General features: G+C 42.6%; 1 protein-coding gene across 2 annotated transcripts in view; it reads right to left on the reverse strand.

The window, feature by feature from the left end:
• Positions 1–18,720, reverse strand: part of plcd1a (phospholipase C, delta 1a) — an 88,879-nt gene extending 70,159 nt beyond the window's left edge. The window contains exon 1 of one of the 2 annotated variants that reach the window (XM_052516256.1): positions 18,702–18,720. In XM_052516256.1, the coding sequence (XP_052372216.1) occupies positions 18,702–18,705 (4 nt within the window). In that variant the 5' untranslated portion in view covers positions 18,706–18,720. Of the gene's footprint in view, positions 1–18,095; positions 18,372–18,701 lie in introns of those variants that run through there. The other variant, XM_052516255.1, reaches the window with a different exon arrangement.
• Positions 18,721–23,315: the final 4,595 nt, after the last annotated feature.

Genomic DNA, 23,315 nt, shown 5'->3' on the forward strand with positions numbered 1-23,315 from the left:
AATCTGACACTGCGGCTTGGTTAACACGAAGTTAAGCTTTATTTTGATGTATTATACATGTATGTTTTGTGAATTGTTATTATGAGTATTTCTGTTTTTCTATTTGGTGCCCTGCAATTTCACTGGATGTTTTCAAATCAATCCCATTACCGGGATCTTTTTAAGGGTGTTATGGTTGTTATGGTTGATAATGTTGTTATGGGTGTTATAGTGTTATGGTTGATATGGGTGTTATAGGTGTTATAGTGTTATGGTTGATATGGGTGTTATAGTGTTAATGTTGTCATGGTTGTTAATGTTGTTATGGGTGTTATAGGTGTTATGGTTGTTATGGTTGTTATGGTTGATAATGTTGTTATGGGTGTTATAGTGTTATGGTTGATAATGTTGTTATAGGTGTTATAGTGTTATGGTTGATAATGTTGTTATGGGTGTTATAGTGTTATGGTTGATATGGGTGTTATAGGTGTTATAGTGTTATGGTTGATATGGGTGTTATAGTGTTAATGTTGTCATGGTTGTTAATGTTGTTATGGGTGTTATAGGTGTTATGGTTGTTATGGTTGTTAATGTTGTTATAGGTGTTATAGTGTTATGGTTGTTATGGTTGTTAATGTTGTTATGGGTGTTATAGGTGTTATGGTGTTATGGTTGTTATGGGTGTTATAGTGTTATGGTTGTTATGGTTGATATGGGTGTAATAGTGTTAATGTTGTCATGGTTGTTATGGGTGTTATGGTTGTTATGGTTGATATGGGTGTTATAGTGTTATGGTTGTTATGGTTGTTAATGTTGTTATAGGTGTTATAGTGTTATGGTTGTTATGGGTGTTATAGTGTTATGGTTGTTATGGTTGATATGGGTGTTATAGTGTTATGGTTGATATGGGTGTTATAGTGTTATGGTTGTTATGGGTGTTATAGTGTTATGGTTGTTATGGGTGTTATAGTGTTATGGTTGTTATGGTTGATATGGGTGTTATAGTGTTATGGTTGATATGGGTGTTATAGTGTTATGGTTGTTATGGTTGATATGGGTGTTATAGTGTTATGGTTGATATGGGTGTTATAGTGTTATGGTTGTTAATGTTGTTATGGGTGTTATAGTGTTATGGTTGATATGGGTGTTATAGTGTTATGGTTGATATGGGTGTTATAGTGTTATGGTTGATATGGGTGTTATAGTGTTATGGTTGTTAATGTTGTTATAGGTGTTATAGTGTTATGGTTGATATGGGTGTTATAGTGTTATGGTTGTTATTGTTGTTATGGTTGTTAATGTTGTTATAGGTGTTATAGTGTTATGGTTGTTAATGTTGTTATGGTGTTATGTTATGGTGTTATGGTTGTTAATGTTGTTATGGGTGTTATAGTGTTATGGTTGATATGGGTGTTATAGTGTTATGGTTGTTATGTTGTTATTAGCTTTTTTTTTTGTTATAGTGTTATGGTTGATATGGGTGTTATAGTGTTATGGTTGTTAATGTTGTTATAGGTGTTATAGTGTTATGGTTGTTAATGTTGTTATGGTTGTTAATGTTGTTATGGGTGTTATAGTGTTATGTTGTTAATGTTGTTATGGGTGTTATAGTGTTATGGTTGTTAATGTTGTTATGGGTGTTATATGTTATGGTTGTTAATGTTGTTATGGGTGTTATAGTGTTATGGTTGTTATGGGTGTTATAGTGTTTATGGTTGATATGGGTGTTATAGTGTTATGGTTGTTAATGTTGTTATAGGTGTTATAGTGTTATGGTTGTTAATGTTGTTATGGTTGTTAATGTTGTTATGGGTGTTACCAAAAGTGTTATGGTTGTTAATGTTGTTATGGGTGTTATAGTGTTATGGTTGTTAATGTTGTTATGGGTGTTATAGTGTTATGGTTGTTAATGTTGTTATGGGTGTTATAGTGTTATGGTTGTTAATGTTGTTATGGTTGTTAATGTTGTTATGGGTGTTATAGTGTTATGGTTGTTATAGTGTTAGGATAAGTGTTTGGGTGTTATAGTGTTATGGTTGATATGGGTGTTTAGTGTTATGGTTTTATTGTTGTTATGGTTGTTAATGTTGTTATAGGTGTTATAGTGTTATGGTTGTTAATGTTGTTATGGGTGTTATAGTGTTATGGTTGTTAATGTTGTTATGGGTGTTATAGTGTTATGGTTGATATGGGTGTTATAGTGTTATGGTTAGTTATTGTTGTTATGGTTGTTAATGTTGTTATAGGTGTTATATGTTATGGTTGTTAATGTTTGTTATAGTTATAGTGTTATGGTTGTTAATGTTGTTATGGGTGTTATCTGTTATGGTTGTTAAGTTGATGGTTGTTAATGTTGTTATGGGTGTTATAGTGTTATGGTTGTTAATGTTGTTATGGGTGTTATAGTGTTATGGTTGTTAATGTTGTTATAGTGTTATGGTTGATATGGGTGTTATAGTGTTATGGTTGTTAATGTTGTTATAGGTGTTATAGTGTTATGGTTGTTAATGTTGTTATAGGTGTTATAGTGTTATGGTTGATATGGGTGTTATAGTGTTATGGTTGTTATTGTTGTTATGGTTGTTAATGTTGTTATAGGTGTTATAGTGTTATGGTTGTTAATGTTGTTATGGGTGTTATAGTGTTATGGTTGTTAATGTTGTTATAGGTGTTATAGTGTTATGGTTGTTATGGGTGTTATGAGTGTTATGGTTGTTATGGGTGCTATAGTGTTATGGTTGTTGTGGTTGTTATGGTGCTATGGGTGTGGTGTTATGGTGTTATGGTGTTATGGTTGTTGTGTGTGTTGTGGTTGTTAATATATATAATAATAATATATATAATAATATATGCCATTTAGCAGACGCTTTATGGACTTACAGTCATGTGTGCATACATTCTGTATTCCCAGTGGTGAACCCACTATGGCGTTACAAGCGCCATGCTCTACCAACTGAGCTACAGAAGGGTTGTTATGGTGTTATAGTCTTATGATTGTCGTGGTGTTATGGTGTTAACGAGCTGGTCTCGTTAGTTTTTGCTTCACAATTAGCTTTTTTTTATTATCAAGATTGATTTAAACAGCAATGGATATGCAACAAAGGGTATGCACACTATTCATAACCTTTAGTCTGAAGTGATGCACGATCCAGTCATCATGCACTGTTTGAACGAACGTTTCTAAAGGCTTTGCCAAGAAACCTTGGGAAACAATTAAATGTTGACTGCAGAGTAGGTCTGTCTGGGAGAATGATGTCATAGTGATCTGTATCAATCGCGGGGTAATTGTTTTGTAAACTCCGCCACCACATGTAGCGTACATTAACACCACTATCCAAACACAATGGTCTCTTGCTAGGCGTTCATTTAATTAAAGGACAAAATATAATTGTTTATTGTTCCCAGACCTCAAAAGTGGTCTCCTGATTTGGTTTAAGAATTGTTGTGAACTTTGAATAATGTAGCTTTTATATTAACAACGTGTGATTTTGAGAGTGAACCTGAAAAAAAAAACAAGAAAACTGGGAAAAATAAAACCGTGAAAATTGAATTTACCAAAAGATAAAACTGATATTATAGGGCCCTACAACTGTAAGGTGATTGTACAAAATCAATAACAATTAACACCCTTTTGAGAATTTCCCCCTCCAAACAATCAATGCAAATATGATATTGTCAAGTTAAAATGTCATTATTTGTGTATGGAGGGTATGTCATTATAGGATGTAGGATACCTGTTTGGGAGGGTAAATGTCAAAGGGAATCCCAACCACGAGCTGCCCAGTGACACAAGGCTGCAAGACGAGCTAAATGACTTCTATGCACCCTTTGAGGCAAGCAACACTGAAGCATGCATGAGAGCAGCATGAGTCTGTAATAGCTATCTGTTTCAAGCAGACCACCATAGTCCCTGTGCCCAAGAATACCAAGGGAACCTGCCTAAAGGACTACTGACCCGTAGCACTCACATCTGTAGCCATGAAGTGCTTTGAAAGGCTGGTCATGGCTCACATCAACTCCACCATCCCGGCCACCCTAGACCCACTCCAATTGTCATATCTTTAAGATGACTAATCCTTTTAGCAGTGGATAGTTTCTGTTCCTATCTTTAAGCTGACTAATCCTTTTAGCAGTGGATAGTTTCTGTTCCTATCTTTAAGATGACTAATCCTTTTAGCAGTGGATAGTTTCTGTTCCTATCTTTAAGCTGACTAATCCTTTTAGCAGTGGATAGTTTCTGTTCCTATCTTTAAGCTGACTAATCCTTTTAGCAGTGGATAGTTTCTGTTCCTATCTTTAAGCTGACTAATCCGTTTCCAGTGGATAGTTTCTGTTCCTATCTTTAAGCTGACTAATCCGATCCCAGTGGATAGTTTCTGTTCCTATCTTTAAGCTGACTAATCCTTTTACCAGTGGATAGTTTCTGTTCCTATCTTTAAGCTGACTAATCCTTTTAGCAGTGGATAGTTTCTGTTCCTATCTTTAAGCTGACTAATCCTTTTAGCAGTGGATAGTTTCTGTTCCTATCTTTAAACTGACTAATCCGTTCCCAGTGGATAGTTTCTGTTCCTATCTTTAAGCTGACTAATCCGTTTCCAGTGGATAGTTTCTGTTCCTATCTTTAAACTGACTAATCCTTTTAGCAGTGGATAGTTTCTGTTCCTATCTTTAAGCTGACTAATCCTTTTAGCAGTGGATAGTTTCTGTTCCTATCTTTAAACTGACTAATCCTTTTAGCAGTGGATAGTTTCTGTTCCTATCTTTAAGCTGACTAATCCTTTTAGCAGTGGATAGTTTCTGTTCCTATCTTTAAGCTGACTAATCCGATCCCAGTGGATAGTTTCTGTTCCTATCTTTAAGCTGACTAATCCTTTTAGCAGTGGATAGTTTCTGTTCCTATCTTTAAGATGACTAATCCGTTTCCAGTGGATAGTTTCTGTTCCTATCTTTAAGATGACTAATCCTTTTAGCAGTGGATAGTTTCTGTTCCTATCTTTAAGCTGACTAATCCGATCCCAGTGGATAGTTTCTGTTCCTATCTTTAAGATGACTAATCCTTTTAGCAGTGGATAGTTTCTGTTCCTATCTTTAAGATGACTAATCCTTTTAGCAGTGGATAGTTTCTGTTCCTATCTTTAAGCTGACTAATCCTTTTAGCAGTGGATAGTTTCTGTTCCTATCTTTAAGCTGACTAATCCGATCCCAGTGGATAGTTTCTGTTCCTATCTTTAAGCTGACTAATCCGATCCCAGTGGATAGTTTCTGTTCCTATCTTTAAGCTGACTAATCCGATCCCAGTGGATAGTTTCTGTTCCTATCTTTAAACTGACTAATCCTTTTAGCAGTGGATAGTTTCTGTTCCTATCTTTAAGATGACTAATCCTTTTAGCAGTGGATAGTTTCTGTTCCTATCTTTAAGCTGACTAATCCTTTTAACAGTGGATAGTTTCTGTTCCTATCTTTAAGATGACTAATCCGATCCCAGTGGATAGTTTCTGTTCCTATCTTTAAGCTGACTAATCCGTTCCCAGTGGATAGTTTCTGTTCCTATCTTTAAGATGACTAATCCGTTTCCAGTGGATAGTTTCTGTTCCTATCTTTAAGCTGACTAATCCTTTTAGCAGTGGATAGTTTCTGTTCCTATCTTTAAGCTGACTAATCCGATCCCAGTGGATAGTTTCTGTTCCTATCTTTAAGCTGACTAATCCGATCCCAGTGGATAGTTTCTGTTCCTATCTTTAAGCTGACTAATCCGATCCCAGTGGATAGTTTCTGTTCCTATCTTTAAGCTGACTAATCCTTTTAGCAGTGGATAGTTTCTGTTCCTATCTTTAAGATGACTAATCCGATCCCAGTGGATAGTTTCTGTTCCTATCTTTAAGATGACTAATCCTTTTAGCAGTGGATAGTTTCTGTTCCTATCTTTAAGCTGACTAATCCGATCCCAGTGGATAGTTTCTGTTCCTATCTTTAAGCTGACTAATCCGTTTCCAGTGGATAGTTTCTGTTCCTATCTTTAAGCTGACTAATCCTTTTAGCAGTGGATAGTTTCTGTTCCTATCTTTAAGATGACTAATCCTTTTAGCAGTGGATAGTTTCTGTTCCTATCTTTAAGCTGACTAATCCGTTTCCAGTGGATAGTTTCTGTTCCTATCTTTAAGCTGACTAATCCTTTTAGCAGTGGATAGTTTCTGTTCCTATCTTTAAGATGACTAATCCTTTTAGCAGTGGATAGTTTCTGTTCCTATCTTTAAGCTGACTAATCCGTTTCCAGTGGATAGTTTCTGTTCCTATCTTTAAACTGACTAATCTGTTTCCAGTGGATAGTTTCTGTTCCTATCTTTAAGCTGACTAATCCGTTTCCAGTGGATAGTTTCTGTTCCTATCTTTAAGCTGACTAATCCTTTTCCAGTGGATAGTTTCTGTTCCTATCTTTAAGCTGACTAATCCGATCCCAGTGGATAGTTTCTGTTCCTATCTTTAAGCTGACTAATCCGATCCCAGTGGATAGTTTCTGTTCCTATCTTTAAGCTGACTAATCCGTTTCCAGTGGATAGTTTCTGTTCCTATCTTTAAGCTGACTAATCCGATCCCAGTGGATAGTTTCTGTTCCTATCTTTAAGCTGACTAATCCTTTTAGCAGTGGATAGTTTCTGTTCCTATCTTTAAGCTGACTAATCCTTTTAGCAGTGGATAGTTTCTGTTCCTATCTTTAAGATGACTAATCCGATCCCAGTGGATAGTTTCTGTTCCTATCTTTAAGATGACTAATCCTTTTCCAGTGGAACACAACCCAACCTGAACACAGCCCAATCTGAATACAGCCCAACCTGAACACAGCCCAACGTGAACACGGGTCAACGTGAACACGGGTCAACGTGAACACGGGTCAACGTGAACACGGGTCAACCTGAACACAGCCCAACCTGAACACAGCCCAACCTGAACACAGCCCAACCTGAACACAGCCCAACCTGAGAGCGCTACAGTGGAAGGTGGTGGAAGGAAAGAGATGACTGCAAGGTGGTGGAAGGAAAGGGATGACTGCAAGGTGGTGGAAGGAAAGGGATGACTGCAAGGTGGTGGAAGGAAAGAGAGGACTGCAAGGTGGTGGAAGGAAAGAGAGGACTGCAAGGTGGTGGAAGGAAAGAGAGGACTGCAAGGTGGTGGAAGGAAAGAGACGACTGCAAGGTGGTGGTAGGAAAGAGAGGACTGCAAGGTGGTGGAAGGAAAGAGAGGGCTGCAAGGTGGTGGAAGGAAAGAGAGGACTGCAAGGTGGTGGAAGGAAAGAGAGGACTGCAAGGTGGTGGTAGGAAAGAGAGGACTGCAAGGTGGTCTGAGAGAGAGAGAGGACTGTGGCAAAGATGTTTTACATCTTCATAAAACATCTGTCATTTTCTTCAACAAAGAATGTTTGCAGGAAAAATAGAAATTCAGCAAAGATAGAAAAACCTGTCAGTCACAGCAACATGAATAACCCTTAGATGTAAACCAGTGTTGTTCTCATAGTTGATCTGTTGGCTGTTTCTATATGAACCACAGGCTGACCAGCAGCACTGCAGAGATGAGTGTGTTTTCCTGACAAGTGTTGGAGGGAAAATAAAGCATTCCACATTCTAACCCCAATGCCAAACCAGATGTAGATGTTACTGTGAAAAGTTTAAAAGTTTTACAACGTCCTAGTGCTTTGTGCCAGACAGAGTTTCCAAAGTGCTCCCTTGATGATTAAACAGCTCCATAGCAATCACATATTGCATTCTGGGAGCTCAACAGCCACACCACAGTCATCTAAACATGGTTTACAACAGTTACAGTATAAAGACACCCTATAGGCATATTGTAACTGGGACTGAAAGGGACTTTCTCACTGGGACTTCCTGTGTAAATAAATAGATCTAGTTTCCATGGGACTTCCTGTGTAAATAAATAGATCTAGTTTCCATGGGACTTCCTGTGTAAATAAATAGATCTAGTTTCCATGGGACTTCCTGTGTAAATGTTATTATTTTATTTCACCTTTATTTAACCAGGTAGGCTAGTTGAGAACAAGTTCTCATTTACAACTGCGACCTGGCCAAGATAAAGCATAGCAGTGTGAACAGACAACACAGAGTTACACATGGAGTAAACAATTTACAAGTCAATAACATAATAGAAAAAAAGGAATCTATATACATTGTCTGCAAAAGGCATGAGAAGGTAGGCAATAAATAGGCCATAGGAGTGAATAATTTAATTTAAAGAGTTCTGGTCTCACTGGGACTTCATGTGGTCCTCCTGTGTGGCTCAGTTCGTAGAGCATGGCGCTTGCAACACCAGGGTTGTGGGTTAGATTCACACAGGGGACCAGTACGAAAAAGGTAAGAGAACGTGTGCACTCACTACCGTAGTGGCTCTGGATAAGAGAGCCTGCTAAATGACTCACTACTGTAGTGGCTCTGGATAAGAGAGTCTGCTAAATGACTCACTACTGTAGTGGCTCTGGATCAGAGAGTCTGCTAAATGACTCACTACTGTAGTCGCTCTGGATAAGAGAGTCTGCTAAATGACTCACTACCGTAGTGGCTCTGGATAAGAGAGTCTGCTAAATGACTCACTACCGTAGTGGCTCTGGATAAGAGAGTCTGCTAAATGACTCACTACTGTAGTGGCTCTGGATAAGAGAGTCTGCTAAATGACTCACTACTGTAGTGGCTCTGGATCAGAGAGTCTGCTAAATGACTCACTACTGTAGTCGCTCTGGATCAGAGAGTCTGCTAAATTACTCACTACTGTAGTGGCTCTGGATCAGAGAGTCTGCTAAATGACTCACTACTGTAGTCGCTCTAGATAAGAGGTTCTGCTAAATGACTCACTACTGTAGTGTCTCTGGATAAGAGAGTCTGCTAAATGACTCAAATGTAAATAAATCCCTACTGTTTGTTTATTTATTCTATGTACTGTATGTTGTCTTTGCAATAATATAACAGACTGCCCTGAAAGCCGACAGACAGGTAACACCTCGTGTTCAGGAAACCCTACCTAAGAGTTTGCCATTCTCCTGTTCTCGCGTGCTCTTGGAACACCTCCTCTGATTTAGTCTTTTTCAGACATTTATGCGAACAATACATCAGGAACACCTTTCACTTCTCTCCTCTAATATATCCCGATGCTACCGATGCTACCGATGCTTCCTTTAGAAATGTGCAAAAATAAGCTCAAAAGCCATTACATTCGCAGGTCTGCGAGGACAGGGCGTGTTCCCTACACTGCAAAGAATAATGATAACGCTTCATTTTAAGGGGTCCCTATTACAGGGTAATAACACTGAGACAACAAGTAAGACACAGCCAAGACAACACAGGAGTGGCTTCGAAACAAATCTCAATGTCCTTGAGTGGACAAGAAATTTGCATCCTGTAGTACTAACTCCAAAAAGTTATAGGACACTGTAAAGTCCATGGAGAATAAGAACACCTCCTCCCAGCGCCCACTGCTCTGAGGTTAGGAAACACTGTCACCACATTCTTATCGGCAGACTCAACAGCCTTGGTTTCTCAAATGACTGCCTCGCCTGGTTCACCAAATACTTCTCTGATAGAGTTCAGTGTGTCAAATCGGAGGGCCTGGCAGTCTCTATTGGGGTGCCACAGGGTTCAATTCTCGGGCCGACTCTCTTCTCTGTATACATCAATGATGTCTCTCTCGCTGCTGGTGAGTCTCTGATCCACCTCTACGCAGATGACACCATTCTGTATACTTCTGGCCCCTCTTTGGACACTATGTTAACTAACCTCCAGACGAGCTTCAATGCCTTATAACACTCCTTCCGTGGCCTCCAACTGCTCTTAAATGCAAGTAAAACTAAATGCATGCTATTCAATCGATCACTGCCCGCACCTGCTCGCCCATCCAGCATCACTACTCTGGACTAGAGGTCGACCGATTATGATTTTTCAACGCTGATACAGATTATTGGAGGACCAAAAAAGCCGATACCGATTAATCGGCCGATTTGTATGTATTTATTTGTAATAATGACAATTACAACAATATTGAATGAACACTTATTTTAACTTAGTATAATACATCAATAAAATCAATTTCGCCTCAAGTAAATAATGAAACATATTCAATTTGGTTTAAATAATGCAAAAACAAAGTGTTGGAGAAGAAAGTAAAAGTGCAATATGTGCTATGTAAGAAAGCTAACGTTTAAGTCCTTGCTCAGAACATGAAAGCTGGTGGTTCCTTTTAACATGAGTCTTCAATATTCCGAGGTTAGAAGTTTTAGGTTGTAGTTATTATAGGAATTATAGGACTATTTCCCTCTATACCATTTGTATTTCATTAACCTTTGACTATTAGATGTTCTTATAGGCACTTTAGTATTGCTGTGTAAAAGTATAGCTTCCGTCCCTCTCATTGGCTCCTCCCTGGACAACGACAACAGCCACCATCGAAGCAGCGTTACCCATGCAGAGCAAGGGGAACAACTACTAGAAGGCTCAAAGCGAGTGACGTTTGAAACGCTATTAGCGCGCACTAACTAGCTAGCCATTTCACTTCGGTTACACCAGCCTCCTCTCAGGAGTTGATAGGCTTGAAGTCATAAACTGCGCAAAGCTTGAAACACAACGAAGAGCTGCTAACAAAACGCACGAAAGTGCTGTTTGAATGAATGTTTACGCGCCTGCTTCTGCCTACCACCGCTCAGTCAGATACTTAGATACTTGTATGCTTGTATGCTCAGTCAGTTTATATGCAATGCAGGACACGCTAGATAATATCCAGTAATATCATCAACCATGTGTAGTTAACAAGTGATTATGATTGATTGTTTTTTATAAGATACATTTAATGCTAGCTAGCAACTTACCTTGGCTTACTGCATTCGCGTAATAGTCTCCTTGTGGAGTGCAACGAGAGAGCGGCAGGTCGTTATTGCGTTGGACTAGTTAACTGTAAGGTTGCAAGATTGAATCCCCCGAGCTGACAAGGTGAAAATCTGTCGTTCTGCCCCTTAACGAGGCAGTTAACCCACCGTTCCTCGGCCGTCATTGAAAATAAGAATGACTTGCCTAGTTAAATAAAAGGTATATAAAAATATATATATTAAAAAAATACAAATCGGTGCCCAAAAATACCGATTTCCGATTGTTATGAAAACTTGATACCGGCCCTAATTAATCGGACATTCCAGCCCGACTAGCATCACTACTCTGGACGGCTCTGACTTAGAATATGTGGACAACTATAAATACCTAGGTGTCTGGTTAGACTGTAAACTCTCTTTCCAGACTCACATTAAGCATCTCCAATCCAAAATTACATCTAGAATCGGCTTCCTATATTGCACCAAAGCATCCTTCACTCATGCTGCCAAACATACCCTCGTAAAACTGACCATCCTACCGATCCTCGACTTCAGCGATGTCATCTACAAAATGGCTTCCAACACTCTACTCAACAAACTGGATGCAGTCTATCACAGTGCCATCTGTTTTGTCACCAAATCCCTATATACTACCCACCATTGCGACCTGTACGCTCTCGTTGGTTGGCCCTCGCTTCATACTCGTCGCCAAACCCACTGGCTACAGGTTATCTACAAGTCTCTGCTAGGTAAAGCCCCACCTTATCTCAGCTCACTGGTCACCATAGCAGCACCCACTCGTAGCACGCGCTCCAGCAGCACTGGTCACCCACAAAGCCAATTCCTCCTTTGGTCGTATTTCCTTCCAGTTCTCTAATGCCAATGACTGGAACAAACTGCAAAAATCTCTGAAGCTAGAGACTCACATCTCCCTCACTAGCTTTAAGCACCAGCTGTCAGAGCAGCTAACAGACCACTGCATCTGTACATAGCCCATCTGTAAACAGCCCATCTATCTATCTACCTATCATCCCCATACTGTATTTATTTATTTATTTTGCTCCTTTGCACCCCAGTATCTCTACCTGCACATTAATCTTCTGCCGATCTACCATTCCAGTGTTTAATTGCTATATTGTAATTACTTCGCCACCATGGCCTATTTATTGTCTTAACTTACCTCATTTGCACTCACTGTATATAGACTTTTTGTTTTCTTTTGTTCTACTGTATTATCAACTGTAATTTTGTTTATTCCACGTGTAACTCTGTGTTGTTGTATGTGTCGAATTGCTATGCTTTATCTTGGCCAGAACTTGTTCTCAACTAGCCTACCTGGTGAAAAAAAAGAAAAGAAAGAAGCCAAAGCCAGGACTTGAACATCTCTGGAGAGACCTGAAAATAGCTGTGCAGCAACGCTCCCCATCCAACCTGACAAATCTTGAGAAGAATGGGAGAAACTCCAAATAGAGTTGTGCAAAGCTTGTAGCATCACACAAGAAGACTCAAGGCTGTAATCGCTGCCAAAGGTGCTTCAACAAAGTACTGAGTAAAGGGTCTGAATACTTATGTAAATGTGATATTTGAGTTTTTTTTCATTTCAATTTGCAACATTTATAAAGATTTGTTTCAGCTTTGTTATTATGGGATATTGTGTGTAGATTGATGATGAGCTTGGAGTTAAATGCTGACCTATAGTCAATGAACTGCATTCTTACATAGGTATTCCTCTTGTCCAGATGTCATAGGATGCCACCTTTCCAACAAGTCAGTTCGTCAAATGTTATTGTGAAGTGGAAATGTCTAGGAGCAACAAAGGCTCAGCAGCGAAATGGTCACACAAGCTCACAGAACGAGACCGATGAGTGCTGAAGCACATAGTACGTAAAAATCATCTGTCTTTGGTTGCAACACTCACCACCGAGTTCCAAACTGCCTCTGGTAGCAACGTCAGCACAAGAACTGTTTGTCTGGAGCTTCATAAAATGTGTTTCCATGGCCGAGCAGCCGCACACAAGCCTAAGATCACCATGCGTAAAATGCCAAACGTCGGCAGGAGAGAAGTAAAGCTCACTACCATTGGACTCTGGAGCAGTTGAAACACGTTCTCTGGAGTGATGAATCACGCTTCACCAATCTGGGTTTGGTGGATCCCAGGATAATGCTAGCTGCCCCAATGCACAGTGCCAACTGTAAAGTTTGGTGGAGGAGGACTAATGGTCTGGGGCTGTTTTTCATGGTTCGGGCCCCTTAGATCCAGTGAATGGAAATCTTAACGCTACAGCACATAATGACATTCTAGACGATTCTGTGCTTCCAACTTTTTGGCAACAGTCTGGGGGAAGGCCCTTTCCTGTTTCAGCATGACAATGCCCCCGTGCACAAAGGGAGGCCCACACAGAAATGATTTGTCGAGATTGGTGTGGAAGAACTTCACTGGCCTGCACAGAACCCTGACCTCAACCCCATCAAACACCTTTGGGATGAATTGGAACGCTGACTCTGAGCCAGGCCTAATCGCCCAACATCAGTGTCCGACCTCGCTAATGCTCTTGTGGCTGAATGGAAGCAAGTCCCCGCAGCAATGTTCTAACATCTAGTGGAAAGCCTTCCTTCCCAGAAGAGTGGAGGCTGTTCTTGCAGAAAATGGGGACTAACTCCATATTAATGCCCATGATTTCAGAATGAGATGTTCGACGCGCAAGTGTCCACATACTTTAGTGTATATTGGAGCAAGGTTTCTATACCTTCTCTGATGATAGCTAGCTAGTAAGCTAATTGTTGTATATTCTTCTTCGCTCCCACAGACTCCCACAAGGTCTCAGATTCCAGGATGGGACAATGCTTACAAAGAAACAGATAAAGAAGAAACAGACATGGTTGATTTCCTTTGCTACTTGTAATGTTAAAAAGGGTAGAGAATGACGATCTCGTTTTCTCATAATTAGCTATCGAGCTAGCTAGGCTACTCACCAGACTATAGGCTGCAGATTTGAGTCACTACTATTAAAATTGTTATTTTATGTTATGGAGTAGGCCAATATATCTTTGTTAATTCTAATTAATACACTTATTAACCCAATAATAAAAATCCATATTGTTTTGTAGAAAATGTAAGGTATTTTTACATGTTGCGATAAAGTTGACTAAAGTCCTTAGAGCAGCCTCAATTCGTTGGGGAATGGACTCTACAAGGTGTCGAAGGTTTTCCACAGGGATGCTGGCTCATGTTGACTCGAATGCTTCCCACAGGTGCGTCAAGTTTCCTGGCTGTCCTTTGGGTGGTGGACGATGTTTTGATACACACGGGAAACAGTTGAGTGTGAAAGACCCAGCGACGTTGCAGATCTTGACTCAAACCAGTTTCCACCGACTACCCTGTTCAAAGGCACCTCCATATTTTGTCTTACCCATTCACCTTCTGAATGGCCCACAATCCATGCCTTATTTGTCTCACAAATCCTTCTTTAACCTGTCTCCACTTCATCTACACTGATTGAAGTGGATTTAACAAGTGACATCAATAAGGGATCATATATATATATATATCATATATAGGTTTCACCTGGTCAGTCTATGTCATGTTCTTAATGTTTTGTATGGTCACTCTATATACAGGAGGTAACATACTATGTAGGTAGACATTGATTACAAGTTTCCCTCCATATACACTTCATTTTAGCTCAATCGTGTGTAACACATAGTTATTACATTGTACTTCTGCAGATACTATATGTCCTCTGTGGTGTCCCAGTGGGTTTATCATCTGTGGTGTCCCAGTGGGTTTATCCTCTGTGGTGTCCTAGTGGGTTTATCCTCTGTGGTGTCCTAGTGGGTTTATCCTCTGTGGTGTCCTAGTGGGTTTATCCTCTGTGGTGTCCTAGTGGGTTTATCCTCTGTGGTGTCCTAGTGGGTTTATCCTCTGTGGTGTCCCAGTGGGTTTATCCACCTGTGGTATATTAATTTGATTGGACATGATTTGGGAAGGCACACACCTGTCTATATAAGGTCCCAAAGTTGACAGTGCATGTCAGAGCAAAAACCAAGCCATGAGGTTGAAGGAAATGTCCGTAGAGCTTCGAGGCAGGGTTGAGTCGAGGAACAGATCTGCAGAAGGGTACAAAAAAAGGTCAGCCGCATTGAAGGTCCCCAAGAACACAGTGGCCTCCATCATTCTTAAATTGAAGAAGTTTGGAACCACCAAGACTCTTCCTAGAGCTGGCTGCCCTGGCAAACTGAGCAATCGGGGGAGAAGGGCCTTGGTCAGGGAGGTGACCAAGAACCTGATGGTCACTCTGACAGAGCTCCGGAGTTCCTCTGTGGAGAGGAACTCCTCAGTAAAAGGCACATGAAATCCAGTTTGGAGTTTGCCAAAAGACACCTAAAGGACACTGATGAAACCAAGATTGAACTCTTTGGCCTGAATGCTAAGTGTCACATCTGGAGGAAACCTGGCACCATCCCTACGGTGAAGCATGGTGGTGGCAGCATCATTCTGTGGGGATGTTTTTCAGTGGCAGGGACTGGGAGACTAGTCAGGATCGAGGGAAAGATGAACGGAGCAAAGTACAGAGAGATCCTTGATGAAAACCTGCTCCAGAGGGCACAGGACCTCAGACTGTGGCGAAGGTTCACCTTCCAACAGGACAACGACCCTAAGCACACAGCCAAGACAACGCAGGAGTGGCTTCAGGACAAGTCTCAATGTCCTTGAGTGGCCCAGCCAGAGCCCAGACTTGAACCCAATCAAACATCTCTGGAGACCTGAAAAAAGCTGTATAGCAATGCTCCCCATCCAGTCTGACAGAACTTGAGAGGATCTGCAGAGAAGAATGGGAGAAACTCTCCAAATACAGGTGTGCCAAGCTTGTAGCGTCATACCCAAGAAGACTCAATGCTGTAATCGCTGCCAAAGGTGCTTCAACAAAGTACTGAGTAAAGGGTCTGAATAATTATGTAAATGTGATATTTCCAGTGGGTTATGGGGTATTGTGTGTAATGTATCTGTAACGTATGAAAATGTAGAAAAAGTCAAGGGGTCTGAATACTTTCCGAAGGCACTGTACATTTTTGTATTCTTCTCATGCCTCTTAAGGGGAAAGGAATCTAAAAGTAGCTGAAAGGAATCGGATTACTTTTCTGAGTTTGGGTAATCCAAAAGTTACATAGTTACAAATGTTGGACAGGTAACTAGTAACTGTAATGGATTACATTTAGAAAGTAAGCTACCCAACCCTGGTGGTGAGTCAGTTGGACATAGTTCAGTAGTATCTGTTAATTATTGCTCTGTCCTTGCTTGTTAATTTAAGTGTAAATTGGAGTTAAATGAATGTACTTCTTTTGGTTAAGATAAGGTAAGACAAATTCAAGGCGTATATCAATGACTGTGGCCACTGTTAATTGCAGTCAGATACAGCAAGTTGCAACCTATCCAGCATACAACAACGCCTAAGGTGCATTGGCTACACTTTATCACTTATCATTCACAGAAGGAAGGAGTTGGCTCCTGGGATGTATTCTCCCTGGTTGGCGGCCTCTCTCTGCCTGCTCCCTGGTTGGCTGCCTCTCTCTACCTGCTCCCTGGTTGGCTGCCTCTCTCTACCTGCTCCCTGGTTGGCTGCCTCTCTCTGCCTGCTCCCTGGTTGGCTGCCTCTATCTACCTGTTCCCTGGTTGGCTGCCTCTCTCTACCTGCTCCCTGGTTGGCTGCCTCTCTCTACCTGCTCCCTGGTTGGCTGCCTCTATCTACCTGCTCCCTGGTTGGCTGCCTCTCTCTACCTGCTCCCTGGTTGGCTGCCTCTCTCTGCCTGCTCCCTGGTTGGCTGCCTCTCTCTGCCTGCTCCCTGGTTGGCTGCCTCTCTCTGCCTGCTCCCTGGTTGGCTGCCTCTCTCTGCCTGCTCCCTGGTTGGCTGCCTCTCTCTACCTGCTCCCTGGTTGGCTGCCTCTCTCTGCCTGCTCCCTGGTTGGCTGCCTCTCTCTGCCTGCTCCCTGGTTGGCTGCCTCTCTCTGCCTGCTCCCTGGTTGGCTGCCTCTCTCTACCTGCTCCCTGGTTGGCTGCCTCTCTCTACCTGCTCCCTGGTTGGCTGCCTATCTCTGCCTGCTCCCTGGTTGGCTGCCTCTCTCTACCTGCTCCCTGGTTGGCTGCCTCTCTCTACCTGCTCCCTGGTTGGCTGCCTCTCTCTGCCTGCTCCCTGGTTGGCTGCCTCTCTCTGCCTGCTCCCTGATTGGCTGCCTCTCTCTGCCTGCTCCCTGATTGGCTGACTCTCTCTGCCTGCTCCCTGGTTGGCTGCCTCTCTCTACCTGCTCCCTGGTTGGCTGCCTCTCTCTACCTGCTCCCTGGTTGGCTGCCTCTCTCTGCCTGCTCCCTGGTTGGCTGCCTCTCTCTGCCTGCTCCCTGGTTGGCTGCCTCTCTCTGCCTGCTCCCTGGTTGGCTGTCTCTCTCTGCCTGCTCCCTGGTTGGCTGCCTCTCTCTGCCTGCTCCCTGGTTGGCTGCCTCTCTCTACCTGCTCCCTGGTTGGCTGCCTCTCGCTGCCTGCTCCCTGGTTGGCTGCCTCTCTCTGCCTGCCTCCAGACATAATAACATCTGATCTGGCTGCACACAAACATGTTGTTCCTCATCAATAAACCACATTGTTAATTCCAAACGTTAAGTATTTATTCTACTTATTCTTCCTAGGACAATAACGACCATTACTTTGTCCTTGGTTTAACACCTGCCCTACACAAGACACATGACAACAATCTCAGTCAGTCAGCCCAACACAAGACACATGACAACAATCTCAGTCAGTTAGCCCTATACATGACACAGGACAATAATCTCAGTCAGTTAGCCCTATACAAGACGCATGACAACAATCTCAGTCAGTCAGCCCTACACAAGACGCAGGACAACAATCTCAGTCAGTCAGCCCTACACAAGACCGCAGGACAATAATCTCAGTCAGTCAGCCCTATTCAAGACACATGACAACAATCTCAGTCAGTTAGCCCTATACAAGACGCAGGACAATAATCTCAGTCAGTCAGCCCTATTCAAGACACATGACAACAATCTCAGTCAGTCAGCCCTATACAAGACGCAGAACAACAAAATCAGACAAACAAATCACATTCCACTCAAGCATTACTGGTCACAACGCCCATTGAGGAATGGAATCAAACGGATGTTGCAGTGGTTCGGGTAGTAGAGCATAAAAAAGAAGGTTCTCTAAATATGAACAGACATCACACAATAGTCCATATATCTGCAGCTCAACCTACCATGTCTTCCCGCTTTGCCGTTTGATTCCATTCGGATTCGATAAAATCAGTCCCAAATTGCCTGTGCGTAAAATCACTCCACAGGTCAGAAATGACGCGCACGTACAAATCCAAGGGTCTCTATGGATAAATAGCAAAGCGGCGATAGAAAGCATTGGGCACTTTCGGCTGCCGATTAGATCCAGACAGACAGTGCGCAAAGTAGCCGGTAGTCTACAGCATAACCAGTACGAAGTATGCGCCCTGCCCTTCAGCCCAACCAGCCAACACCCTCCGCACCGCCACACCGGTCGGACGGGTGATCGTATTGCAGCCTGGGCTAGGCTACACCTCTTCATGGAATTCCCGACGCAGGGGAAATTCTGATTTGTTTTCCAATACATATTTCTACTGCTGTGTGTCTTTGTGTTTCCTTGCACTGGAACAAGACACAAGGCGAAATTAATCACGGTTATGCCATGGAGACTAAGGACAGTCCTTACTCTAATCCCTAACCATAACTTTTATTTTACTATAATCTTAATCTTTACTTTAACAATTTTAAATGTCAACTTCAATGGCATAGGGACATCCAAAGGACCCAGAATAGCAAGGACCCTTCATTACCCATCGTCTCTGACTTTACCCGAAGCCAGTAGCTTCCTTGACTCTCTGCTCGACCAACCGTTGAGTGGAAAGTGAAATGGCAGTGTAACAGTATGACTTTACGTCCGTCCCCTCGCCCATACCCGGGCGCGAACCAGGGACCCTCTGCACACACCGCTAACTAAGCTAGCCGTTTCACATCCGTTACAGAAGCACTAGAAATAAATGTAATGTCAATTCGTAGTAAAGCGAATAATAATACATTGTCAACACGCATTGATTGGTATTGCAAAATAATGATGCCTTGTTAATGTTGTGAATGGCACCAAAAATCATACTTTTGCTATAATTTATGTAACGAATGACCTCTACTGGTGTAATTTGGAACTGAATACTTAATTGTGTTGTGTGTCTTCACAATAATGCCAGGGAGAAATCAAGTCCCATGTGTCCTGTGTCAGTTCATGGTCATAATGCTTTACAGTGAGTTAGTCTCCCAATAATGCCAGGGAGAAATCAAGTCCCATGTGTCCTGTGTCAGTTCATGGTCATAATGCTTTACAGTGAGTTAGTCTCGCCAATAATGCCAGGGAGAAATCAAGTCCCATGTGTCCTGTGTCAGTTCATGGTCATAATGCTTTACAGTGAGTTAGTCTCCCCAATAATGCCAGGGAGAAATCAAGTCCCAGGTGTCCTTTGTCAGTTCATGGTCATAATGCTTTATTAGGTTGATGACACAGAAATGAACAGTGAAACATATTTTATTTCAAGGTATGAGAGGAAGAGATGTCACAGGCTATCCAATAAAGACCTATTCATTCTCCCCATGGCAGGTCACAGACCCACAGGCTATCCAATAAAAACCTATTCATTCTCCCCATGGCAGGTCACAGACCCACAGGCTATCCAATAAAAACCTATTCATTCTCTCCATGGCAGGTCACAGACCCACAGGCTATCCAATAAAGACCTATTCATTCTTCCCATGGCAGGTCACAGACTCACAGACTATCCAATAACAACCTATTCATTCTCCCCATGGCAGGTCACAGACCCACAGGCTATCCAATAAAGACCTATTCATTCTTCCCATGGCAGGTCACAGACTCACAGACTATCCAATAACAACCTATTCATTCTCTCCATGGCAGGTCACAGACCCACAGGCTATCCAATAAAAACCTATTCATTCTCCCCATGGCAGGTCACAGACTCACAGACTATTCAATAAAGACCTATTCATTCTCCCCATGGCAGGTCACAGACCCACAGGCTATCCAATAAAAACCTATTCATTCTCCCCATGGCAGGTCACAGACCCACAGGCTATCCAATCCAAAAAACCTATTCATTCTCCCCATGGCAGGTCACAGACCCACAGGCTATCCAATAAAAACCTATTCATTCTCCCCATGGCAGGTCACAGACCCACAGGCTATCCAATAAAAACCTATTCATTCTCTCCATGGCAGGTCACAGACCCACAGGCTATCCAATAAAGACCTATTCATTCTTCCCATGGCAGGTCACAGACTCACAGACTATCCAATAACAACCTATTCATTCTCCCCATGGCAGGTCACAGACCCACAGGCTATCCAATAAAGACCTATTCATTCTTCCCATGGCAGGTCACAGACTCACAGACTATCCAATAACAACCTATTCATTCTCTCCATGGCAGGTCACAGACCCACAGGTCAATAAAAACCTATTCATTCTCCCCACAGGCAGACTCACAGACTATTCAAAAACCTATTCATTCTCCCCATGGCAGGTCACAGACCCACAGGCTATCCAATAAAAACCTATTCATTCTCCCCATGGCAGGTCACAGACCCACAGGCTATCCAATAAAAACCTATTCATTCTCCCCATGGCAGGTCACAGACCCACAGGCTATCCAATAAAAACCTATTCATTCTCCCCATGGCAGGTCACAGACCCACAGGCTATCCAATAAAAACCTATTCATTCTCCCCATGGCAGGTCACAGACCCACAGGCTATCCAATAAAAACCTATTCATTCTCCCCATGGCAGGTCACAGACCCACAGGCTATCCAATAAAAACCTATTCATTCTCCCCATGGCAGGTCACAGACCCACAGGCTATCCAATAAAAACCTATTCATTCTCCCCATGGCAGGTCACAGACCCACAGGCTATCCAATAAAAACCTATTCATTCTCCCCATGGCAGGTCACAGACCCACAGGCTATCCAATAAAAACCTATTCATTCTCCCCATGGCAGGTCACAGACCCACAGGCTATAATACCAATGAAAAGTCCAACCTACATAAACACTATCTCTGATAGTGATCTACCATGTTATAGCAGATATTAGTGACACTTAAAAAAGTGAATCAAATTAGTAGATCAATTAACCACAATCGGGTTGTATTGCTAGTTAAAGCTTTATTTGTATTTTTTCTTTAACCTTTATTTGACATCTTATGGATCCAACACTTTTTTTCAATTTTCGCAAGGCAAGTCAGTTAAGAACAAATTCTTATTTACAATGACGACCTACCAAAAGGCAAAAGGCCTCCTGCGGGGATAGGGGCTGAGATTTAAAATATATTAAATAAAAATATAGGACAAAATATCACGACAAGAGAGACAACACAACACTACATAAAGAGAGGCCTAAGATGACAACACAGCATGGCAGCAACACAACATGACAACACAGCATGGCAGCAACACATGACAACATAGCATGGCAGCAACACATGACAACACAGCATGGCAGCAACACATGACAACACAGCATGGCAGCAACACATGACAACACAGCATGGCAGCAACACATGACAACACAGCATGGCAGCAACACATGACAACACAGCATGGCAGCAACACAACATGACAACATAGCATGGCAGCAACACATGACAACACAGCATGGCAGCAACACATGACAACACAGCATGGCAGCAACACATGACAACACAGCATGGCAGCAACACAACATGACAACATAGCATGGCAGCAACACATGACAACATAGCATGGCAGCAACACATGACAACACAGCATGGCAGCAACACAACATGACAACACAGCATGGCAGCAACACATGACAACACAGCATGGCAGCAACACATGACAACACAGCATGGCAGCAACACATGACAACACAGCATGGTAGCAACACATGACAACACAGCATGGCAGTAACACATGACAACACAGCATGGTAGCAACACATGACAACAACATGGTAGCAACACAACATGACAACAACACAACATGGTAGCAGCACAAAACAGGGTACAAACATTGTTGGACCCAGACAACAGCACAAAGGGCAAGAAGGTACAAACAACAATGCATCACGCAAAAAATCCACAACTGTCAGTAAGAGTGTCCATGATGAGTCTTTGAATGAATAGATTGAGATAAAACTGTCCAGTCTGAGTGCTTGTTGCAGCTCGTTCCAGTCGCTAGCTGCAGCGAACTGAAAAGACGAGTGACCCAGGGATGTGTGTGCTTTGGGGACCTTTTGTCACACCCTGATCTGTTTCTCCTGTCTTTGTGCTTGTCTCCATCCTCCTCAAGGTGTCGCCCTTATCCCCTGTGTATTTATACCTGTGATCTCTGTTTGTCTGTTGTCTGTACCAGCGTTTGTTCCCCTTCTCCTGCCTGTTTCTTGCTCCTGTTTTCTAGTCCTTCCCGGTTTTGACCATTCTGCCTGCCCTGACCCTGACCCTGAGACTGCCTGCCGTTCTGGACCTTCCTTACCCCACCTCCATGGATTGCTGACCCCTGCCTGCCCTGACCCTGAGACTGCCTGCCGTTCTGGACTCTTTGCACCCTGTCTGGATTATTGACCCCTGCCTGCCTTTGACCTGTCGTTTGCCTGCCGTTCTGTACCTTCCTAACCCCACCTCCATGGATTGCTGACCCCTGCATGCCCTGACCCTGAGACTGCCTGCCGTTCTGGACTCTTTGCACCCTGTCTGGATTATTGACCCCTGCCTGCCTTTGACCTGTCGTTTGCCTGCCGTTCTGTACCTTCCTAACCCCACCTCCATGGATTGCTGACCCCTGCCTGCCCTGACCCTGAGACTGCCTGCCGTTCTGGACTCTTTGCACCCTGTCTGGATTATTGACCCCTGCCTGCCTTTGACCTGTCGTTTGCCTGCCGTTCTGTACCTTCCTAACCCCACCTCCATGGATTATTGACCCCTGCCTGCCTTTGACCTGTCGTTTGCCTGCCCCTATTTTAGAAATAAACTTTTGTTTCTTAGACACTGTCTGCATCTAGGTCATACTTTAAAACGTGACACCTTTAACAGAATGTGACTGGCAGAACCGATGTTGTATGTGGAGGATGAGGGCTGCAGTAGATAACTCAGATAGGGGGGGTGAGGCCTAAGAGGGTTTTATAAGTAAGCATCAACCAGTGGGTCTTGCGACGGGTATACAGAGATGACCAGTTTACAGAGTTTAAGTGCAGTGATGTGTCCTATAAGGAGCATTGGTATTAAATTTGATGGCCAAATGGTAAAGAACATTAAACCGCTTGAGAGCACCCTTACCCGCTGATCTATAAATTACGTCTCCATAGTCTAGCATGGGTAGGATGGTCATCTGAATCAGGGTTAGTTTGGCAGCTGAGGTGAAAGA

The sequence above is a fragment of the Oncorhynchus keta genome, unplaced genomic scaffold (genome assembly GCF_023373465.1).
Source record: "Oncorhynchus keta strain PuntledgeMale-10-30-2019 unplaced genomic scaffold, Oket_V2 Un_scaffold_4195_pilon_pilon, whole genome shotgun sequence".
Lineage (NCBI taxonomy): Eukaryota > Metazoa > Chordata > Actinopteri > Salmoniformes > Salmonidae > Oncorhynchus > Oncorhynchus keta.